The sequence below is a fragment of the Callithrix jacchus genome, chromosome 13 (assembly GCF_049354715.1).
Source record: "Callithrix jacchus isolate 240 chromosome 13, calJac240_pri, whole genome shotgun sequence".
Taxonomy (NCBI): Eukaryota; Metazoa; Chordata; class Mammalia; order Primates; family Cebidae; genus Callithrix; species Callithrix jacchus.
The window spans coordinates 12,570,655-12,593,635 of record NC_133514.1 but is presented as its reverse complement, the minus strand read 5'-3'; the positions used below and the strand labels follow the sequence as shown (position 1 = coordinate 12,593,635).

Genomic DNA, 22,981 nt, shown 5'->3' with positions numbered 1-22,981 from the left:
CTGTATACGTTTATACATTTCCTATGCACACACCACAGCCAGGGATGGGGTAAGACCCAGCTGGACCATTAGAACAAACGTTCTAATTCACATGTGGCCATGTTACTGCTCTGCTTTCAAGTCCTTCCATGGTGTCCAGCTCCCCTGCCATTCCTTGGGACATGACATCAGGATACCAAAAATAAGGCCCTGCCTCTCTAGGTTCCGCTCACAGACTCTACTTTTTTCTTCTTCTTTTATTTTTTTCTTTTTTAAGACGTGGTCCTTCTCTGTAACCCAGGCTGGAGTGCAATGGTGCGGTCATAGTTAGCTGTGGCCTCAAATTCCTGGGCTCAATCGATCCTCCCCCACCTCAGCTTCCCAACTAGCTGGGATTACAGGCATAAGCCATCATGCCTGCCTAATTTTTAAGATTTTTTTTTTTTTTTTTTACAGAGAAGGGAACTCCCTGTGTGGCCCAGTCTGGTCTCAAACTGCTGGGCTCAAGTCAGCCACCCACCTGGGCCTCCCAAACCACCGAGATTACAAGCATGAGCCACCACGCCCAGCCCCTACACCCTGGACTTCACTCCCACCTCATGTGCTGTCAAGAACATGGCAAGGTGGTTCATCCCAAGCCTTCAATCACACACCGTGTTCCTTCAGCTCCTTCCCTGACTGTGAACCTCAGCATCATCCTTAGCAATGGGTGGCCAGGAGGAGTGACTCACGCCTGTAATCCCAGCACTTTGGTAGGCAGAGATGAGCAGATCATGAGGTCAGGAGATCATGACTACCAGGGCCAACACGGTGAAACCCCATCTTTACTGAAATACAAAAATTAGCTGGGCATGAGTGTGCGCCTATAGTCCCAGCTACTCAGGAGGCTGAGGCAGGAGAATTGCTTGAACCCGGGAGGCAGAGACTGCAGTGAGCTGAGAGCAGGCCACTGCACTCCAGCCTGTGTGTGAGAGAGAGAGAGACTCAGTCTAGGAAAAAAAAAAATTGGTCTCCACCCTGCTCCCACCCTGATCTCCACCTCAAGGCTCCCCCCAGCTTGAGTTCTGTGTGAAGCCAGAACTCTGCCGTGCCTTGGCTTGGTTCTAATAGCGTCTCTGCTCCTTTGTTCTATTTCTCTGGTGTATATGATGGACAGTACTTTTCTTTGAACTAGATTATATTATTTTCTGTTACTGTATTCATTTAAAATAAGAAACTAGGCAGAGTTTTTTGTTTTTTTTTTTTTTTTTTTGAGAGGGAGTTTTGCTCTTATTGCCCAGGCTGGAGTGCAGTGGCACAATCTCAGCTCACTGCAACCTCCACCTCCGGGGTTCAAGCAATTCTCCTACCTCAGCTTCCCGAGTAGCTGGGATTACAGATGTGCACCACCACGCCCAGCTAATTTTTGTATTTTTAGTAGAGATGGGGTTTCACCATGTTGACCAGGCTGGTCTCAAACTCCTGACTTCAGGTAATCCACCCTCCTCAGCCTCCCAAAATGCTGACATTACAGGCCCGGCCACAGTTTTCTTAACAGAAGAAAAACAGAAGAATTTTGGCCACTTCTTTCAAGGAACTTATAATTGGAGATTTAGATTAGACACAGTTCCCCAAACAGCAAGTCATGTTTTTCTTATCTTTTCCTTAAGATATTTTATTTACATTAAAATATCACGTACAATTTTCAAAAACTCTGCTCTCTTCAGGTAATCAAGACTGACACTAAGCTACAGCTAATCAAACCTATCACTGGCGGAGAATAAACAGCACACTTACAGAAACCCATGTCCACGCAGGGCTTCAACAAACAGATGAGCGGGCAACCTGTATGTCTATAAACATACACATGTATCCTAGTGTAGGCAAACTACTAATAATCTAGATCTTAAGAAAGAGTCTCCAGCTGGGAGCAGTGGCTCAAGTCTGTAATCCCAGCATTTTGTGAGGCCAAGGTGGGCAGACGACTTCAGGTCAGGAGTTCGAGACCAGCCCATGGTTAAACCCTGTCTTTACTAAAAATACAAAAATTATCTAGGCATGGTGGCAGGTGCCTGCAATCCCAGCTACTGCAGAGGCTGAGGCAGGAGAATTGCTTCAACCTGGGAGGCAGAAGTTGCAGTGAGCTGAGATGGTGCCATTGCACTCCAGCCTGGGCAACAAGAGTGAAACTCTGTCTCAAAAATAAAAAAGTGCCTAATTAATGCATCAACTTCATCTTCATTGTTCTTAAGTTTTTATAATGAAAATGTCAAACATACACAAAAGCAAAGTGTAGAATAATTAACAATAGAAATAGCATAATGAACCCCACCCAGCTTTAAGAATTGTCATGAAGCAGCCAATTTCCGTCACTCCACTTTGTAGATTCGAAAACAAGTCCCTCACATCAGACCATCTCATAAGACCACAACCACTACTGACCTCCTCAAGGGCTGCAAATCAACATGGGACACGCTGCATATGGCTGGCAGCACCAACATCTAACCAGACCCCTCAAAAGTGACACACACAAACTGTCATGTGTGGGGCCCAGGTAAGACAGTTTCAAGGAGCTTTTACCTTTTTTAAGTAAACAAGAATGAGCTCTCTATGCTTAAAACTCTGTTAAACAGAGAATGCTCTATTACAGTAAATAAATTCCAGCGGACAAAATTTCCATTCTCTTTTTCTTCTCACAAATAACGTTAACTTTTAGATACATTTTTATTTCTCATAAATTTTCATCGTCACACATCAATACTTCACTATAAAAACCTGATTTGAAGTTTCTTTTCTGACAGAATTAGAAAGAAAATTTAGACAGAAGTACAAGCTTTAGCAGAAAAATTGTTTTTCAACCCCAGTAGTCAGAGAATCTAATAAAAAACCTTATTTTAATTGGCAGATTAAAAGAAATGAACTCTAAACGCTTTCCAGTAAGTTTCCCATAATACAGATGTGAGTAGAGGAAATTCTGGCTTGCAAAAATAACCTGAGATTTGAGAAGATGGGCCTTAAAACTGACAGAAATAGTTAAAGACACCTACCTTGTTGCTGCCTAGACTGTATGATGGAATGAGATCTTGTCGGCTTCCGGACAACTGAAGAAGAAAGACGGGGAGTTAGTTCTTTACACATTACAGCATCAACACGTGGTCTAGGCAGTGCCAGCCTTTGCCAACCCAGTCAATCAAACGTCAAGTTGGGTGGCAGCAGGGAGCTTGTCAAGATGAAGGCTGCACACTAGTGGACTTTGGGACATTACGAACATTGAATTGGTTATGAACCACTTTCAGATGAGAGGTTCCTGTAAGATCTGGATATTCAATTCACACTGAGGTCGTAACCTCAGTAAGATCTGAATATCCAGATCTTACAGGACCTGGACCTGAATGAGAGATCTCCCGCTGGGTGATCCCTTCCTTCTGTGTGAAAGATGCCAGGTTACCGGTTATCTTACCATGGCCTGAGCTTATGATTCCGTCCTCTGGGTATCTGTAGCAACTGTAAATAAACTCACAAACTATTTAAACTACTAGATCCCAAATACTCAATGCCTGCATATATCAGTATATTTTAATATATCATTTTCTGAAGAAATGAGACTTTATCATTCTTGAGTTAAAGTGATCTTCCTACATGTCTGAAATGGTTGGTGACATCCTTAGCAGCCATGCCGTGGCCTCGTGACTCTCCAGCATGAAACCAGAATGACCCAATAACAGTCACTCTGGATCGCTCTCTCTTCTCTCTCAGATGCTAAGGCTAAGGTCAGCTGCCCTTTCTCATCATGCTTGTGCTGTGACTTCTCTCAGTGTGAAGTTAGGACGAAAGTGTCAGTTTTCATATCCACATCTTCATCAAAAATGAGGAAAAGAGAAATAAGTCAAGGGGCCAAGAGCATATCTTTGTGAATAATTATTCCCATGTTCAATATGCACATAAATTATATCTATGTTTTTAAAAACAACAATCAGCTGAAGCCACTGTTATGAAATAGCTCAATCTATCTGAGGCATGGACACCACCCTGCTGTCCTGTGAACAACCGGTCTGTGAACCGACTCCAGACTCCTTCTCAACCTAAAAATAACTTAAGCCCAGAAAATGGCATTGGCTTGCCATGGGCACTTGGCTAGTTTTGGTTTAGTTAACAAACATTCACTGAACACCTCAGTCGGTGCTCGGCAGTGGTGACTGGAAGAGAAGAAACACCTGGAAGGTATTTAAGTGCTATTTCCCTTACAATATCAGTAGGAAGAGGGCAGAGGTGCACAGAGCCAATCGCGGTCGAGACCGGGGCCCTGACATCAGTCCTGGGAAGGGAAGGACTTTGGAGATGGGGTTTGACAGGTGGAGAAGAGTTACCCAAGAAAAGAGGAGAGGAGAGAGGTCCCAGAGAGAGCACAGGACTGGGTTCCACACACTTACTCTGTTCACGTTTGGAGAGCTGATACTCCTCCTGCTCAGCTTCCCTTTTCCTGTTAGCTGTTCCTTCACCGCAACTTCCTGTGGATCAGAAAACATACAGAGGAAAAGACATGTAAGAGACACACCACGAAAGCAACACCATGTATAGCAGATGGGCATTTGCCATTGATACATACACATTCCTAGCTATTTCCACAGAGCTGTTATAATTATTACATATTACATGCCTGTATCAAAACAGCTCACATGCTCCCTAAGTACAAACATTTACCAGATACCCATAAACAGTTTTTTAAAATTAAATAAATAAAGGCTGTTATTTCGTAAGACAGAATGACCCAATTATAATCACTCTGGATTCAAAGTTCATCAGAGTGAGCTCTTCAAATGTTCAGACGCAGCAACACTGAATTACAGAGTCAAACACAGACTCAGCCTGCACCAGAGCCTCTGCTGCCCGCCCTATCCACGCGGTTGGCTAACCTGGCGCAGGCGATCTAAAGTCAGGAGGTTTTCCACCGCCAGCACGCTCCTCAGGTACTTTTCAATATAAGCCTCTGAGTCAGCAGAAGCTGGGTTTTCAACATTGGCTGCCATTCGTGCTAATGCTTCTCGTTCCTCCACTCCCTGGGCATCCTGAGGAGCAGAAAGTTATATGTTATAAAAGTTTCTTGATCTACACACACACACACACGTGCACGGAATGTATTTCGTTTTAAAGTCAGCTTTGGAACGCCAATGCATTTTTCCAGGGGAATAATGAAAGGTGACTAGGTTTACTTGAAAGGCTAGTTAATTTAAACATAGAGCAGCTGAAACACAGCACAGTGTCAACAAAACTGATCTCTACTACATTCCCACTTCAAAAAACCCATGACTAGTTAGAAACAATTTTGTAGACTAGCCAGAAATGTAACCACCATAAAAACAGTATTTCAGAAACATTACCCACTGCCCTCAAACTCCTGAGGGACAGAGAAAGGAAAGAGGCACTGGGGTGACTGCCACACAGGGTGGGAACCAAGCTGCCTCCCAGGGAGGAGGCCTGGTATGGAGATGTTAGTGGACAGAGGGTTTCAGCCCCTGCCACCACACAGCCCAGGGTAAATGACATATTCAGAACATGGCAACTTGGGTTCAATTTTCTGCTCGAGTGGCAGAGGCCAAAAGCCTAGAGCCGACCAAGGAGAGGTTATCTAGGTCAGTTCTCCTGCACTGAGCTTTCTGGTACAGCCCATCCCCAATTCAGGGACTGGAGCTAGACGTGCATATAAATGGGACACACATAGTCACAAAGGGGCTTTATTAATGTATTTAGTTATTTCAAGCAAAGTGTTGTTTTTTGTTTTTTTTTTTGAGACATAGTCGTGCTCTGATGCATATGCTGGAGTGCAGTGGCATGATCTTGGCTCAATGCAACCTTCACCTCCTGAGTTCAAGCAACTCTCCTGCCTCAGGCTCCCTAGCAGGTGGGACTACAGGTGCCCACCACCATGCCTGGCCAATTTTGTATTTTTAGTATGGACGGGGTTGCAACATATTGGCCAGGCTGGTCTCAAACTCCTGACCTTGTAATCCACCCATCTTGACCTCCCAAAGTGCTGGGATTACAGGTGTGAGCTACTGCACTGAGCCACAAAGTGGGTTCTTAACAAATTACTTTTCTCAGGGAAAATCAGGTACTTTATTCACTTATAAATTTCTTATAATAATGCCAAAAATCACGAAATGTGTGTCCGTATGCCGCTGCATCTGAAATGCTATCAACTATAAGACAAAATATTTTACACACGATTAAGGGGCTAAAAAAACCTCTGCTAATTAATTTTAAGATACCATCAATTGTAAGACACATTATAACTTCAAAGATATTTTTAAAAATTTTAATGAGCTTTAAAACAGATAAAATATGGGAGGATTTGTAAGATGGCTTCAGTTCATAAAATCTTTTGTCTCACACAGTAATTCATTTGAACCTCATAATAACCATGAAAAGAAGGAATCATCCTTATTTCCTAGATGACAAGAGGAAGAAGACCACACAACTGGCAAGAGTCAAGGCCAGAACTTAGGTCTCATGTCTCCTGGTATAGGGTATTCTTTTCACCGCCATACAGAATACTTGTGTCTAAAGAAAACAGACATTATCCTGATTTTACAAGGAGAAAGAAACTGTCTCTGGCCTGGACCACTTCTTTTGGCCATGATGCCCTGAGGGCTTCTGTGATACAGAACACAAGGAATTTTTAGGGCTTTTGCATGATGAAACTTGCCTACTAAGGAAGCCTTTTGTTTTTAGGTCTAGTCTTTACACAATCAGCTTTATGTTTCATTTTGCCTTTATCATCAAGATTTGATAACGTGGAAACAATGTTTGCCAGTTTGGATGTTGAGCTAATTAACAGTGCAATCATGAGGTTATGTTTATCTTCAAGCTGAAACCCCCTTATTTCTTCCTTTTTAAAACCTGGAGAATAAAAGCACTTTTAAAAGGAGTAAGAAACTCAGTGGGAGAGAAGGAAATGGAGAAAGAAAAGGAAGAAATGAAGACAGTTCCCTAAAACCGTCACTGTTTCTCAACTGCATTCAAGCCATTTACAGAGATAAGATCTGAACCAACTGGAAAACATAGAAAGTGTTTAGATACAGAGAATAAACAGTAAGTCTCTAGCTAGAGGTAGATAAATACTTGTTTTAAATCTTGCAAACACGAGTGAATGAAGCACAGAGTAATCTGTAATAGATCCAAGACTGGGCAACGACTAACTGCAAACAGGCTTTATTTTTAGATGTTCTGCAAACTCCAAATTAAATTAGATGGTTAATATTTACTAAGCAAATCTACCACTTTAAAGATCCAGGGAAAAACTAGTTACTCTCCAACATGACTTGAGAGGGAAAAGCATTTTGCAACACAAGAGAGCTAAAACAAAGCCTAAGTACTGTGTAATATTTTTCTTCTCCAAAAGCTGACCTCTGTATTAAAATATACACTGTTCACCTATTGTTCAAATACTCAACAGAATCAATGGACAAATCCTAAGCCCTGAAATGACAGGAACTGGTGCTGGTGTTGATGGCATGGTGAGGAGGGGTGTCCTCTGATGTCTTACACCCCTACTTCTCCATCCCCTGAAGAAGCAAAGTCTCCACCCCTTTGCCTACGCCCTGCTCTTTGAGGGTGAGGGTGGGAGAAGGACTTTTCTCTTTTCAGAGCCCTTTCCCTAGGACCCTCACTTCTCCTGGCCTGGCAAGGGATGCCCATTTCCCAGCTGTACTGGTGCCTGGGTGAATGAATACACGTTTAGTTCAGGACACCTCTTAGGAAACATGGATACGCTACATCTTCCATCAAGCTTCTACCAGGGATCAGTTTAAGCTCCACTTGTCTGAATCCTCTGAATATCTCAATTAGTTCAGACAGGGAAATAACAGTACTAATAAAATAATAATCATAGTAACAACAATAGTAGCGATAACATGTTCTCTAGTACATGCACATCAATTGGCATATATTGTCTCATTTGATCCTTGTGCAGGCCGGGAGTGGTGACTCACCCTGTAATCTCAGCACTTACTGAGGCGGGTGGATCATGAGGTCAGGAGTTTGAGACCAGCCTAACCAAAACAGTGAAACCCTGTCTCTACTACAAATACAAAAAATTAGCCGAGCATGGTGGCAGACACCTATAATCCCAGCTACTCGGGAGGCTGAGGCAGGATAATCGCTTGAACCCAGAAGGCAGCGGTTGCAGTGAGCTGAGATCGTGCCATTGCAATCCAGCCTGGGCAACAGTTCGAGACTCCATCTCAAAAAAAACAAAAACAAAAAAAACCACTTTGTGCAGAAGGTATTACTAACCCCATTTGACAAGAAAAAATATCTACATATATATGGGTTCAAAGTAAGTTGCCCAAGTTTACTTTGCAAATAAATGACAGAAACAAGATTTCTGAGCGACTTCAGGATCCAAGTGGAATATCTAAGCTATGCTGCTTCCCTTCCTGGGTACCGTACGTTTCTCTTCTGTCATCTTCCGTGTAAAAAGGTGTTGGTTTGCTTTTCAAAAGAAAGTTCTTCAACAAAATACTAAAAGTTTTAAAGCCACAAGTACACTTTACTATGAAAGGATATTAGAGAATTCCTGTAAAAATCTATAGCTTCCCTAAACAAACACTTTCACTTCATTCATATGTCTCGGGTAAGTCACTTTTCAGGGAGTTGGCTCTTTTAAAGTGTTTATTTTTAGTAAATTCAATTGTATATCCTTCACCTCTGGAATATTGGAGACAATTTCAAAAGTCACTCCACAGCCAGGAATAGAACTTCGATGAGACATCTTTTTTAGGAGACTCTGTGCAAAACCCTGGAGAAAGACAAAATAGAAAATATATGATTTCCCACCTGAAAAATTGAGTTTACATTAACAAAAGACAGCATGAAACATACTGGCTCATTCTCACTATAAGAAAACGGAGCATGTTTCCAACTAAGCAAGTGAAATCACCAAGTAGTTTCCTCAACGTTGTCCTGTGACATGAAACCAACTTACTAGACGCCCACCGTGTGGACAGGCCCCACACCCAACAGAGGAAACGTACAGACCAAGACTGTAAGCTGGCAGTAGGCACACGGATGAATGCTGCTTAGCATTTAGCTACAGAAATACAAGCTTGTTGAGTTCCACACAATAAAATGACCTTCTAACTCAGGTGGAAGCAAGGACTGGTGATGCTCACACTTCTTCCTCCCAGCATGATCGACATCTTGTACCATGAATATTGACAAGTCCAGGCATTAAATGCTTGACCAAAGCAAGATCGTTATGAGGAATGATTTAAGAGTGCACGGTCATTGTTTATGCTGACTATGCTCTTTGCACAGTAAGGAACTGAACTGTTGAATTAATGCACAGATGACTCATTTTGAGATGCTGCTAAGACTGAACACTCTGCAGAGGTTGGGGAGAGCAGGGATGAGAGCGGAATACCATCAGGGAAAAAAGGTAAGGGGGAGAGAACGTGAAACGGGCACCGAGCTTTCTCCCCATGCAAAAGGAATGGCAGAATCACATGACACCCCCAAGAAAATAGCAACGCCGAGCTATGTGGTCTTGGATATACACCATTTCACAACCCTACCTAACGATAATTTATTTCATATTCAATGATCTTTAGTTAATTTTTAAAAAGAATATAGCATCTCAGAATGCAAAGAGACCATTTATGTCACTGCTTTTCTCCCTTGACTTTAGCCCTGCAGTGCTGAGCCAAGGCTAATTAGAATAGTCAAGGTATAGAGATCGCCGTCCTTAGGGTGGCGAAGGGAGATGCAGATGCTACTATTATTCTACCTTTTGGTTTTCCATTTGTATGGTATTAGTGAAGCTGACATGTGTGTTTGAGCGTCTTATGGAAGCTCCTGTTCTTGTTATAAAGAATGGCTTTCCACATGACCATTCTTAGGAAGGAAATACCTGGAATTGAGAAAGAAAATGGCATGCCTTAAAAATACTTCGCACGGTTTCAACCAGGAAAAAAAAAAAACAAAACATGGCAACCTATTGTCCCTACAATAGAAACAACAAAAACCAAGTGACACGTGGTGGCTGTACAATGTACCTTTTCTGTCAAGGACCCTGTGGGGTCGGTGGTGGTGCCAGGTTAGTCTGAGGGCCTGGCAACCAGGATTGCCTAATTCTGAAATGGAAAATCACTCTTCAAAATGCTCCCCATGAGCAGTGTGTCTTTTTCAAACCCTCACACACTTATGAGAAAAGGGAGACAGAGAGTGAATGGGAGCACACCATATACCTCTATAGCTAACCCTGTGACCTGGATTTTATTGATGCTGGATTGCCAGGCTAAAGAGCTGCAATTTTAATGGCATTACCGCCAGTCTTCATTTCAAAGATTGATATCAATGTGACATTTGGAACTAAAGATTAATTTTTAGGGGTGGAGATTACATCTAGGAGCCTGTCAACCATCACTGTGCTCTTTTAAATGAAAAGATTTTCATCTGTACTGGTTCTAGTTAGTGTATTGAGAATGTCTCAAAAAAAAAAAAAAAAAGAGAGAGAGAAAGAGATAAGACGCTTAAAAGGATCCCCAGACGCAGTCTCCCAAATCCTTATATTTGCAAAACCAGTAACAGAAAAAATTTAAATTCTTTTTTTTTTTTTTGAGACGGAATTTCATTTTTGTTGCCCAGGCTGGAGCGCAATGGTGCCATCTCAGCTCACCACAACCTCCACCTCCTGGGTTCAACCGATTCTCCTGCCTCAGCCTCCCGAGCAGCTGGGATTACAGGCATGCACCACCATGCCTGGCTAATTTTGTATTTTTCGTAGAGACGCGGTTTTCCCATGTTGGTCAGGCTGGTCTCAAACTCCCGACCTCAGGTGATCCACCCACCTTGGTCTCCCAAAGTGCTGGGATTACAGGCATGACCAGTGCATCTGGCCTTAAATTGTTACCTAGAAGTTTTGTACTAAACCCCTTCATGTGGCACAAGGTCCTTCATAATCCAGCTGCAACTACATGGAGAGCCAGCTCCTTGGCACAGGCAGGATCCCTGGCACATGGTGCTCCTCGCGGTTCCTGAGCCTGCCCCGTCCTGTCCTCCCGACTCTCTCTGCACATGTATTTGCTCCTATCCACAGAACTCCATCTTCTCCTCCTCTGCCTGGCCAATGTCCCTCCTAGTCCCAGTTCACATGCTGCCCTCCTCTCTGAAATGCCCCCACCACCCCTAACTCCCTTGGGCTGAATCCTTCCCTCTCTAACCTGCCTTCTCACCACAAGTGCTGAGGACCTGCACCACATACTCAGCTCGGGCTGAGAGCAGTTGCCTGTTATGTATCTACCTGTGCAAATCAACTTGGCTCTTGAAGGACACAGACTATTTCTTCTTGTTTGTTTTCAGATGCATTGCCCAGGCTGGACTCGAGATCCGAGGCTCAAGTGATCCTGCGGCCTCAGCCTCCTGAGCTGCTGGGACAGCAGACCTGCGCCACTGCACTGGGCTTACCCATTTCTCATTCACCTTTTTGTCCTAAAGCCAAATATACAAATCAAAGACTGCAAGAGGTAAAAGGTCTAGAAAGCAGCCTGGGCAACATGACCTGGACTCCACAAGAAATACAAAAATTTAGCCAGGCATGGTGGCATGTGCCTGGGGTCCCACCTGAGCCCAGATGACTGCTGCAGCGAGCTATGATCACATCACTGCACTCCGGCCTGAGCAACAGAGCAAGACCCTATCTCTTAAAAACAAAACAAAAGGCTGGCGGGGCACAGTGGCTCACGCCTGTAATCCCAGCACTTTGGGAGACTGAGGCAGGTGGATCACCTCAGGTCAGGAGTTCAAGACCAGCCTGGCCAACATGGAGAATCCCCATCTCTACTAAAAATAACTTAGCCCAGCGTGGTGGTGGGCGCCTGTAATCCCAGCTACTCGGGAGGCTGAGGCAGGAGAATCACTTGAACCCAGGAGGTGGAGGCTACAGTGAGCTGAGATTTCACCACTGCACTCCAGCCTGGGTAACAAGAGTGAAACACCATCTCACAGAAAAAAAAAAAAAGTCTGGAAACAGAAGCGTAGGCAGCCCTCTCCTAATGAACTAATAGCTGGTCTTTGAGGGAAAGTCCTCATTTTACAGGGCCCAGATGACAAGGCAACAACCAAACCACTGGCCTTGCCCTGACAGGCTGTGTGGTACCCAAAAGAATGACCGTGGTTTGTGAATTTGCTCTAAGAAAGATTCAGTGTAGCAATACTGTCCAGGGGCAAGTGACACATCTGGGTCTTGATGCAAGCATGGGTCCAGGACGGCAGCAGTCACCTGAGAAGGAAAAGCTCAGCGCTTCCTGGAGCTTGTTTGGACAGAAGGTCAGAGCAAGCACTGCACAGCTGTGCCTCGGGCTGCACCTGTGGTCACAGCATTTCTTCCACTCAGCACTAACCTGCCGGCCATGAACATTGACGCAGATTCTCTTGCGTAACACCAGTTGCATGTCGGCAGGGTGGCTGAGCTGGACCGTCACGCGCACGATCAGAAACAGCCGCTCGTCCGCGGGTGTGCCCTTGCTGAGCTGAGGGCAGCCATGTACCGCGGAGTCCCAGGAGGCTTCTGCTTTCGCCTGCAGAGAAGACAGAAAGGAAATAGGTTTCCCTCTTCTCCAGAAACAGAAAACTCTTTCGAGGAAACCACCTTGGCTCAGGCTGCAAGGGCATGTGCCAGTCACCAGCAAAGTTCTACTATGACAGCTGCCCTGAAGAGATGATGGAGTGGGACAGTGTGGCCACAATCACCTTCGCCTGAAGAGATGATGGAGTGGGACGGTGTGGCCACAATCACCTTCGCCTGAAAAGTATAGAGCTTGATGATCCTGGGTGGCTTACTTTTAAAATTTGTATTAAAAAATGCTCAAACGTCAAGAAAAGCTGCAAAAATTCACTCCAGTGATCCACACCCCTCTCATCACAATGCACCAACTGCTACAGTTGGGCCACTTGTGCTTTTCTGTCTCGCAGCTCACACACACACACATTACTTTAGCTGAGCCTTTCAAGTAAGGTCCATATCATACCCTGGAAATTGAACAGCGATACACTATTATTTAATACAGAATCCATATTCAAACGTTTGAATATGGATTCAAACACACTGCCTGTCATTGTCAAGTCCCTCTATTCTACTCGAATCTACAACAGCCGCTCGGCCCTTCCTGGTGACACTTGCCCCTGCTGAACTGGAAGGGTGCTGGCCCAGTGCTCTATGGGAGGCATGGCCACTGCATGTGTCCAACAGATTCCTCACTGTTAAGATTCAGTTTTGCTTCTTAGGGATACTGCTAGGTAATAATACGTCCTCAAAGCATCACATACCAACTTTCCTTCCTGAAGATATTCGTAATTTTTGGAACATACTCAAAATTAGAAAATAAACTCTGGTGATATACCCATCACTCAGATTCAACCATTAAAATCAAGATGTCACCATACTGCCTTCATCTATTCTTTTCAAGTAGTCCTGGTCAGGTGCGTTGGCTCACACCTGTAATCACAGCATTTTGGGAGGCTGTTGCAGGTGGATCACTTGAGGTCAGGAGTTCAAGCCTGGCCAACATGGTGAAACCTACCCCTACTAAAAAAAAAAAAACACACAAAAATTAGTTGGGCATGGTGTCACACACTTACAGTCCCAGCTGCTCAGGGAAATGAGGCAGGAGAATCACTTAAACATGGGAGGCAGAGGTGAGCCAAAATCCTGCCACTGCACACTAGCCTGGATGACAGAGCGAGACTATCTAAACAAACAAACAAACAAACTAAACAAAGCAAATCCCAAACCTGGTGCCATTTCGCCCCCATGCACTTCCACAGCCCCCGCTTCCACCTTTCACCGGTCAAGGAATGGAGCCTCAAGCTCCTGACTGCTGCTGATCTGAACTGCCCACACTAGCTCAGTACAAGTTACCAGGAAAGGAAGGAAAAGGAGAATTGATATAATATGATGTTTAAGCCCCATTCTTCTGGAAGTCATGATGAAAGGTTTTTCTTTATGTATTTGGAGAAATATAAAGCACTGGCATGACTGTCTGTTCCATGATTATTAACTGTTTCAAAAAGCTCCAGGAGAGGTTAGGGAACCATTTTTCATCTGCTCTTCCCAAGGTGTGCTTTCCTTACCTCCCCATCATGCTGCTTCACAATCTGCAGTTCAAAGAACTCCTCTTCTTCTTCCCCAGTCAAGGTCGCATCCCATCCACCAGCTTCTGGGTCATCAAGATTATCCTGAGAGCTGAAATCATCAGCTAAAAGCAAAGAAGCTCCACTAAATACTGAGATCATTTTCAAGGCTAACCCCTACCAGTTAAATTTCAATGTGATTATTAAAATTCTTCCGCTTCAAATTTCATTTGCTTGTTGCGCCACTTTACATGACACTGAAGATGACCATTTAAAAGTTCACAGATCTTACAGATGAGAAAGTGCCTCAAAACATGATCTCATCCCATCTGCTACGTTTATGCCTTGCTTTACACGGAAGGCAAATGAAACCAAGACACCTAAGAGGTTACCCAAGGTCATCTCATCAATGTCAGTGACCAGTTAGAACCTGAATTCCCTACCGTTTAGTGCACTGAAGGAATGAGAAACGAGCAAGGGTGATTCCAGGCACCTGACAGTGACAGTGAACCTGACAGTGACAGTGAACCTTCAGCAGAAGGTTCCACTGGCCGCATGGTTGGAAACCAAAGGGCTGTACCAGGGCCCCCTGGTTTCTCAGGACCGAGCCTGGCCCTCCCCACTCCCCTTCACCTGGAACTGATAAGCAGACATCCACAGATCCTTTTCTAGGAGGTGGGCGTGCAGGGACCGAGAACATGTACCATGCTGACCGAAGTCCCGATCACCCCCTGGAATCCCCAGACTAACACATCTTCCTTAAGCTTATTTTTTCCACTTTCTTATTCACATCCCTGCCCACACCCAAACACGAGGGCCTCACCTACCCAGGAAGCCTAACTAAGAACAGGCCAGAATCACCCTCAGGCTACAAGGTCAGGCGAACACCATAGCAGGATACTGTCTGGGGGCAAACAATAAAAAACAACCCCCACCCCATCAGGAGAACAGACAGCGGCTGTATTATCTAGTATTATTCTCTAACTCTGTATGCATAGAAAAATCTTCCATCTAAATAAGCTAAGTGGCAGGAGATTCTAAATGCCTCAGAGATTGCATCTCACCGTCAGCTGGGCAGAAGAAACCAGTGGAGAACCACCCTCATCTCCTGAGGAGAATGCATATTAATACACAGTCCTGCAGATGTTTTAGAAATTCAACTGCTGACTTTTAACTTATTTTTATATCCTTAATCTACCTTTCCATTTTCTATTTTCCATCCTACAGGTTGAACTCCTACAGGCAGAATATAGATAAAATGTATCCGGCCCCAAAATATTTTACACGGGGATTAGTGGAAATCAGAAAAATGACAGTATTTTTTTTAAAAAATAGGTAATACAGGGATGAATGGCACAAGAACTTATGTTAAAAAGTGAGAAATTTATTAGATAATGCTAAGAAAACACCTCAAGGAAACATGCTTTGTGAGTATTGCTAGTAGTCCTTTCCAGAGAGAAGTCTTTCCCTAAGAATGAATGAAGAGCCAGGTGTGGTGGCCCAGGCCTGTAATCCCAGTACTTTCAGAGGCCACGGCAGGCAGATACCTGAGGTCAAGAGATCGAGACCATCGTGGCTAACATGGTGAAACCCCGTCTCTACTAAAAATACAAAAAATTAGCCAGGCATGGTGACACACACCTATAGTTCCAGCCTCTCAGGAGGCTGAGGCAGGACAATCATTTGAGCCCGAGAGACAGAGGTTGTGGTGAGCTGGGATTTCGCCACTGCACTCCAGCCTGGGTGACAGAGCGAGACTCCGTCAAAAAACAACAACAACAACAACAAAAACCAACTGCTACCATCCTAACGCTGGGAGAGTAGAGCATCCACATGGCATCACGAGCTGCAGGGATGAGAGGCGAGGAGTATGGTGAAGCACGTCTATTACTGTCATAAACACGAGAATCCGACACAAATCAGTCTGTCTACCTCCAGGGCATGTGGGCACACGTCAAACCGGCCCTAGCCTTAGGGTAACAGGATTGCCTCGGGATGTGCTGGGCTGGAATCTGTATGTTAAGTGGGCACTAATTTTAAGCCTTCAGGACACACCTCTTAACTTACCATTTAAGTCCAGGAAGATAACAGGGATATGTGTCTCCATCCCAGGAACTGGGGTCCTAAAACATGAAGAACACATGGCATCTGGATCAGGCTACTTTCTCAGCGGCATGCGCACAGGAACACAGCCTTAATGGCATTCGGGGCTGTTACAGGCAGAGCAGTAATAACCCTGGCCCTGGTTGTACTCTAATCCAGAGTCAGAGAGGCCACAAAGCCCCCACTGTGGCTGCTGCTCCATACGCCGACACCTGAACTTAGCCTTAGAAGACACCCCCACCTGTTTGTAGTGAAGTTCTCTTCTTTAAACCTACTTTCTTATAAACTGATATACTTAAAGTCTCCCTCTGGCTAAATTTACTATTTTTAATTTCTATAAAGTAGCACAGAACATTTGCTGACAGTACAGTTTAAGCCAGCACCAAAACCAAAATCGCATGGAGATGCAATTTTCTTATGACCGAACAGTCTTTTAAGGGAATGACCCAAGTAATTAACATATTAACTATTTTTTTTAATGCTAAGTGCAGTGGTACTAAATATTGATTTAAATTCTCAGAAATCTTAATGACTTTGGCCAATAACAACATTATTTAATAAAACAGTTTCAAGCCATAGTTATTGAACTCATGAAAATAGTTTAACAGTTCCTTTGATTTAAACATTTTCCCCCCATGCTATCGTGAATCTTCCATTAAGCACAGCACACGTAAAATTCAGACTAAAAGCAGGTGGCCTGGTGAGAGTTCAGAGCCTCACGAGACACACCACATGGTTCGTACCATTCTGCTGGGGCCCCTGGAATGCCGCTGCCAGCAGAGGGGACCATCACCGCGTTGCGCTCCTCAGTGAGGGTCAGCCGCATCTCCAGGAGCTGCGCCTCACGGTCAGCATCATCCTCTGTTTTATCTAGAACATCGGGAATGAGGATTCAATGCTGAAACCCCACTTGCCATTTATCTTTTAGTCCTGAGTCAAGGCTGGATTTGCCTATATTTCTCTTACTAGCTGATGAGTGCTCCCCAGTGATAAAAAACCAACCCACAGCTAGGGAGGTCAGGTGGGTTCTTACAGAGAGGCCATCTTCACTTCCTGGGAGGCCTACAGAGGGACTGCACAGGCATGGTCCAGAGTCAGAGGACTCAAGCCCTCCGGATAAGAAAAGTTAGCTTTGGATAAAGGTTATCCAAAGATAACCTTTAAGTTATGTTTGAGGGACCACATTTGCTTTGTGCACAATATTTTCTTTCTTTGTGGGGGATGGAAGGAAGACTACACCAAGATATGACAGCTGAGTAAAGGATATGACATAAACAAGGAGTAACACTCGTCTGCTCCTGCCATTCCCACTACTGATGTGTTCATCTGACTCTTAACTGATGTGGCTACAAAGGGAGAATAATTAATTATGCATTGATGTACAGGGGAGAAAAATATTCTATTTGGGCCGGGTGCAGTGGCTCACGCCTGTAATCCCAGCACTTTGGGAGGCCAAGGCAGGTGGATCACAAGGTCAAGAGATCGAGACATCCTGGTCAACGTGGTGAAACCCCGTCTCTATTAAAAACACAAAAAATTATCTGGGCATGGTGGCGTGTGCCTGTAATCCCAGCTACTTAGGAGGCTGAGGCAGAAGAATTGCCTGAACCCAGGAGGTGGAGGTTGCAGTGAGCTGAGATTGAGCCATTGCACTCCAGCCTGGGTAATAAGAGCGAAACTCCGTCTCAAAAAAAAAAAAAAAAAAATTCTATTTGTTTTTCCTACCCTGTTTACTGACAAGCTTTTGCAATTGTTGATCCAAGTACTCCTGACGTTTTGTTAACGCATTCAGCCATTTTCTACGAAGTCTCTCTAAATCCCGATCCTAGAAGCAAGCAAGGAAAATCATATTAAATGTAATGTCAAGATAATCTGTCTGAAACTGATGCTCTATCTTACTCTAGTATACTTCAGAATGGTATGGTAGTATACAATAATTTCCTTATTACTACCACCAATTGACTGCACCCATAATTCAAAAACAGCTATTTTCAGAATTGAAAGCATTATTTTCTAGAGCAGAAAGGGTATTCTCCGGTATCCAGAGCCAGTTTTATTTCTAATGGCTTGGGGGTAGAACTTTAAGGACTTGCAACAAAAATCTTCTAAAAGGTCTCTATAATGGATAAAACCCACAAATAGGACTCAATGATCTTCCAGTATGGCTGGGCATGGTGGCTCAGGCCTGTAATCCCAGCACTTTGGGAGGCTAAGGCAGGTGATCACCTGAGGTCAGAAGTTCAAGACCAGCCTGGCCAATATGGTGAAACCCTGTCTCTAATAAAAATACAAATATTAGCCAGGCCTGGTGGCAGGCACCTATAATCGCAGCTACTCAGGAGGCTGAGGCAGGATAATCACTTGAATCTGGGAGGCGGACGTTGCAGTGAGCAGAGACTGCGCCATTGTACTCTAGCCTGGTCAACAAGAACAAAACTCCATCTCAAAAAAAAAAAGTACAAAAAAATAGGCTGGGCATGGTGGTGCACACCTTTAATGCCAACTACTCGGGACACTAAGGCATGAGAATCGCTTAAACTTGGGAGGGAGAGGTTGCAATGAGCCCAAATCACTCTACTGCACTGCAGACTGGGTGGCAGAGTGAGCCTCTCTCAAAAAAAAAAAAAAAAAACAACTTCCAATTTATATACCTTAGAATAATCAGAAGAATCCTTCAACTTTTGCAACTTCTGCTTTCTATATGTCAACATAGGCTCTCAGAGACAACAACACATAAATGCTTCTCACACTTGTTTTCATGCATTTTGGGGGGTGACAGGTGGGGGAAAGAGGGGAAAGGGGTTATCATCAACAGAATAACTACCCTAGCAGTCAACACCTATATGCATACCAATCTTACCTCATTTCCTTTTCTAATAAGTTTACCACACTGGGTAGGTCAGTGGAATGCTGCAGATATTGCGTGTCTGGACTTTACTAGGGCACTTAACCAAATAGCCTATGACATTGTTGTGGACAAGATGGAGAAGCGTGCGATGCATCTGCTTCAGTGAGATCACAGAGGACTCGAATATCACATCTGAGGAACAGTGATTCATGTCAGCTTCAAGTGAGTCTCTGCTGTTGTGCCGCGGGACGCTGTATTTAACCCTATCTGATACAGTGTTTTTATCAGTGACTTATAGGAAAGCAGACATTTCTATCAAATTACAATGATACAAAACCAGGAGACTGACTGCACGGATGGCATAATCAGGCTCCAAAGAGCCCTCACAGTCCTGAACTGTGACTAACAGATGGAACTGCACAGACAGAAACAGAATCCTGGAGAAGTTAGGAAAAGAAAGGAAAGGAAAAAAAAAAATCCCAAATGCTGTATGATTCCAGGAAGTAGGGAAGAAAGATCTGGCTTAAAAAAATGTGAAACACATAGGGTTGACTGAAGCTCCGAATGAGACAGCTGTAATAAGAGCAACGGGTGCTGACTCACTCCGGAGAGAAAATGTCCAGGGAAGAGATCTTCAGGGAGCCTGAAGGGATCTCCAGGCTTGGAAAAGGATCTCAGTCACAAATGACTTCCCACTCCTAACACACTTTGCAGTCTACGAAACAACACTCAATGTTTCCTACTCTAAAACAGCAAACAAAAGCAGTATGAATTGTTTAATCCTTAAATAACACTATAGCGAGATCCAGGAATGCATAATTACATACTTTAATCATGCTTATTTGAGATGAGGCTAACAGGTGCTAAACTACCTGGTAGCTGTCCATGTCCTCCTCTTCCTCCTACAAGAAAAAAGTTATTACATAGAACTGAATTACTGATTTATCCAAGAATCAGTCTATGCTAAACAATCTCTTTACTCATAATTTATATTTTCCAACTGAATACACAATTTCACCTCCCACCTGCCCACACCCTCACTCTGGGTTTTACAGTTGTCAGGAAGTTGGAGCCGCTCACAGGAAAGTGAACACTCATTTGACCTTTTCCGGAACCAGTACAATGCTTCCCCTGCTGGGTTTATAGTCCCACTCGCCAGGGGAAATCAAACACCTGCTGGCAAATAGTCTTTACAAGCCAGTAGGGGGTTTCTGCAGAGGGGCGGGATGATGTTGAGGAGGTTAATCACTAGCTGGCACGGTGGAATCTGGGGAGGCGGAGATGTTTTAACCCTCAGCTTGCCACCTACTCCAGGGCAAAACCGGTAATACAGTCCGACGCAGTGATTCCATGAAAATGCAAGACACGAAAAAAGACAGCGAAGGTAAACAGAGAGATTCCCGGGAAGAACTGTTCACGGAAGGAGTTTTCTTCAGGTTCCAAAAGGCACTCTGGTCTGATTTTTGTCTTTCAAGAAGAACATCACAGGTATAGAAACTTACATGGAAGGTCTCGTGAGTTTTGGGGGCTCTGACGGGTCTAACTTTGACACACCCAATGCCAACAGACAATACACATTCTTCCATCAGGGGTAAAGTCCCAGATTCCTGTACTGACTTCACTTCCACTTGAACTCGTCGGGACTGCCCCTGGGTCACAGACAAATTAGAGTCTTAAAATCAGTTTCCTGATATCCAACAATTTGTTTAGAGAGACCCCTACAGGCTGATGTTGAGAAAAAATGTTTAATTCAGACGCACTGTCACCATATCTTATTAAGCACTAAAATACAAATTCAAAAACTAATCAGGAAAATCATTTCCCTCTTAAGTGAGCTAATAAACAGAATAAATATCTGTTTACATATGCTATCAATAAGAAGAAACATTAAAAAAAATCTAACAAAGGAAATGCAAACCCTGGCCAATAAAAAAGTTCAACTACTGATAATGAAATAAATACAAATTAAAGTAAAGCATGATACACCTTTATTTTCACTTCCTAAACTGGCAATTATCTTTTAGAAGGGGAATTTCCAATAACGCCCTGTGTTTATGAAACAATTTCATACACTGTAAGTGGGAATTTAAATTGGTACAAGTTTTCTGCAAGGCAATTTGAGTTAAAAATATAAGTTCCTTTAACCCAACAATTCAACTTTCTAGGGAGCTAAGTAAATAATCACACATACACAGAAAAAATCTTAAGCACTTCTAAAAAGAAAAAATTCGATATTAATTAAATGTATAATATTGGTAACTTTAAATAAACTGTGGTACATATAATGAAACACTATATAGTTGTTAAAGTATTACTGTAGAAAAACATGACATATTAAAGAATAAAGTACTAGTAAATATAAATATAATATCAGTAAATAAAAAAAATCAGTATCGGTAAGTGTAAATATCAGTAAAAATATCAGTATTACATAATTTGTGTATATATATTTAATTTACTGATATAGCAGTAAGTACATTATCACTAATATAAATATATCAATTATATATTATATATATTATATATTAACTGTTAATATATATTATTATCAGTAAATATAAATATAATATCAGTAATTATGATTGCTCAGATTGTTTATTATGTGGGACCTGGTATATATTTACAATGAATTAATACTTTAAAAGAGAATTTACAGTATTCCCAAATTACTGACTTCAAACTTGGTTTGTAAATTTTAGAAATGTAAAACAGCATTTGAAAAATGGAATATGTTTCAATTGCAAGTCAATTACTCTTGCCCTCTTCCATCAGATTTTAGCTCCCAAGGGCTTTGCACGTTCAGGAAAACCAACTCAGGCAACCACTGATCCTATCAAGCTTCGTATGAATGAATGGGATACCGATATTTTCTGATTTAATATTACCAAGGACGAAGCCTCAGATATTTTGGGGGGAAAATCCTAAAGAAAACATTTTATAGCCTTAACAGTTTTGTCATTACAATTAGCTACCTTTTGTTTGCTTGGTTTGCCTAATTACTTTCCAAAGTGATCTATTTCGAATCTGTGCCTACGAGTGAAGGGTGAAATGTGCACTTTAAGGGAAAATTCATAAGGAGAGGAGCAAGAGGATTTGGGAATGGTTTACTATTCCACAGAAAAACTTTTAAAACTACACTTAAACTGTTAGACAGAACTTCTCGTCACTGCTATTTGACCATTTGTTTCTACTAAAACAGCCATTTTCACATGGTTTGACCTAATCAGTTGTCCTCAGCCACCTTCCTGTTCGAGTACATACATCTCAACTTCTAAAGCTGTTACACTCACATGAGCCAAGCATTCAAGACCCTCCGAAGCAGCTGCCACAAGCTTCTGCAACCCCTTCCCTTTCTGCTTTCCAGCTCTTTGTCCACATGACTTTCAATCCAGATGGACCTAATTTCTGGCCTCTGTGTCTTTATTCTTGCCAATAACATTAGGTCGGTGCAAAAGTAATTGTGGTTTTTGCCATCATATAAGAAAAACCCTTTCAGACTTTGCATGATTTTTTCAGCATCAAGGTAAAGAGGCATATCCTCCAAAAAGCCCTTTCCTGAAAAACCCAACATTTCTTTGAACACTTTTAGTAAAGAGTATCAGAAGTCTGATAAATATTTAAATATCCAATTTACACTAAATCATAGAAAATTATCCAGTCTTGCCTTCCAGTAGATGAATTTCTAAGGCTTTGAAGAGGATATATACATATTTTTAACAGATCCTCAGAAAAAGATGTTCTTCACGCCCTTAAGATTTCTACTTTATGTGTATAACACATGCTTTAATTTAAGCTCCTTCCACTTTGCTAAAATTTATTTGCTGGGGTCAGAGAACAAATGTTTATCATTGTCCTCCTCTTAAAACATTCAGAAACTTAAACATTTAAGCAATTTTTCTTTCATTTAATTTTCTCTGTTTTGCTTTGAATGCTTTCTATGTTCAT

At 42.9% G+C, this 22,981-nt stretch overlaps 1 protein-coding gene across 8 annotated transcripts in view; it reads right to left on the bottom strand.

Moving 5' to 3' along the window:
- The window catches only part of KIF13B (kinesin family member 13B), a 197,621-nt gene that overhangs the window by 39,493 nt on the left and 135,147 nt on the right, over nt 1-22,981 (bottom strand). For all 8 annotated transcript variants that reach the window (XR_013525465.1, XM_017963648.4, XM_008979053.5 and 5 more), the window contains 11 exons: nt 20,539-20,685; nt 19,909-19,938; nt 17,914-18,013; nt 16,932-17,058; nt 16,153-16,208; nt 14,086-14,210; nt 12,357-12,533; nt 8,663-8,755; nt 4,872-5,024; nt 4,389-4,466; nt 3,006-3,059 (listed from right to left, as the gene is read on the bottom strand). Coding sequence is in view for 7 of the 8 variants with exons in the window: in XM_017963648.4 (XP_017819137.4) it covers nt 3,006-3,059; nt 4,389-4,466; nt 4,872-5,024; nt 8,663-8,755; nt 12,357-12,533; nt 14,086-14,210; nt 16,153-16,208; nt 16,932-17,058; nt 17,914-18,013; nt 19,909-19,938; nt 20,539-20,685 (1,140 nt within the window). In the remaining variant the exon portion in view is untranslated. The remainder of the gene's footprint in view (nt 1-3,005; nt 3,060-4,388; nt 4,467-4,871; nt 5,025-8,662; nt 8,756-12,356; nt 12,534-14,085; nt 14,211-16,152; nt 16,209-16,931; nt 17,059-17,913; nt 18,014-19,908; nt 19,939-20,538; nt 20,686-22,981) is intronic.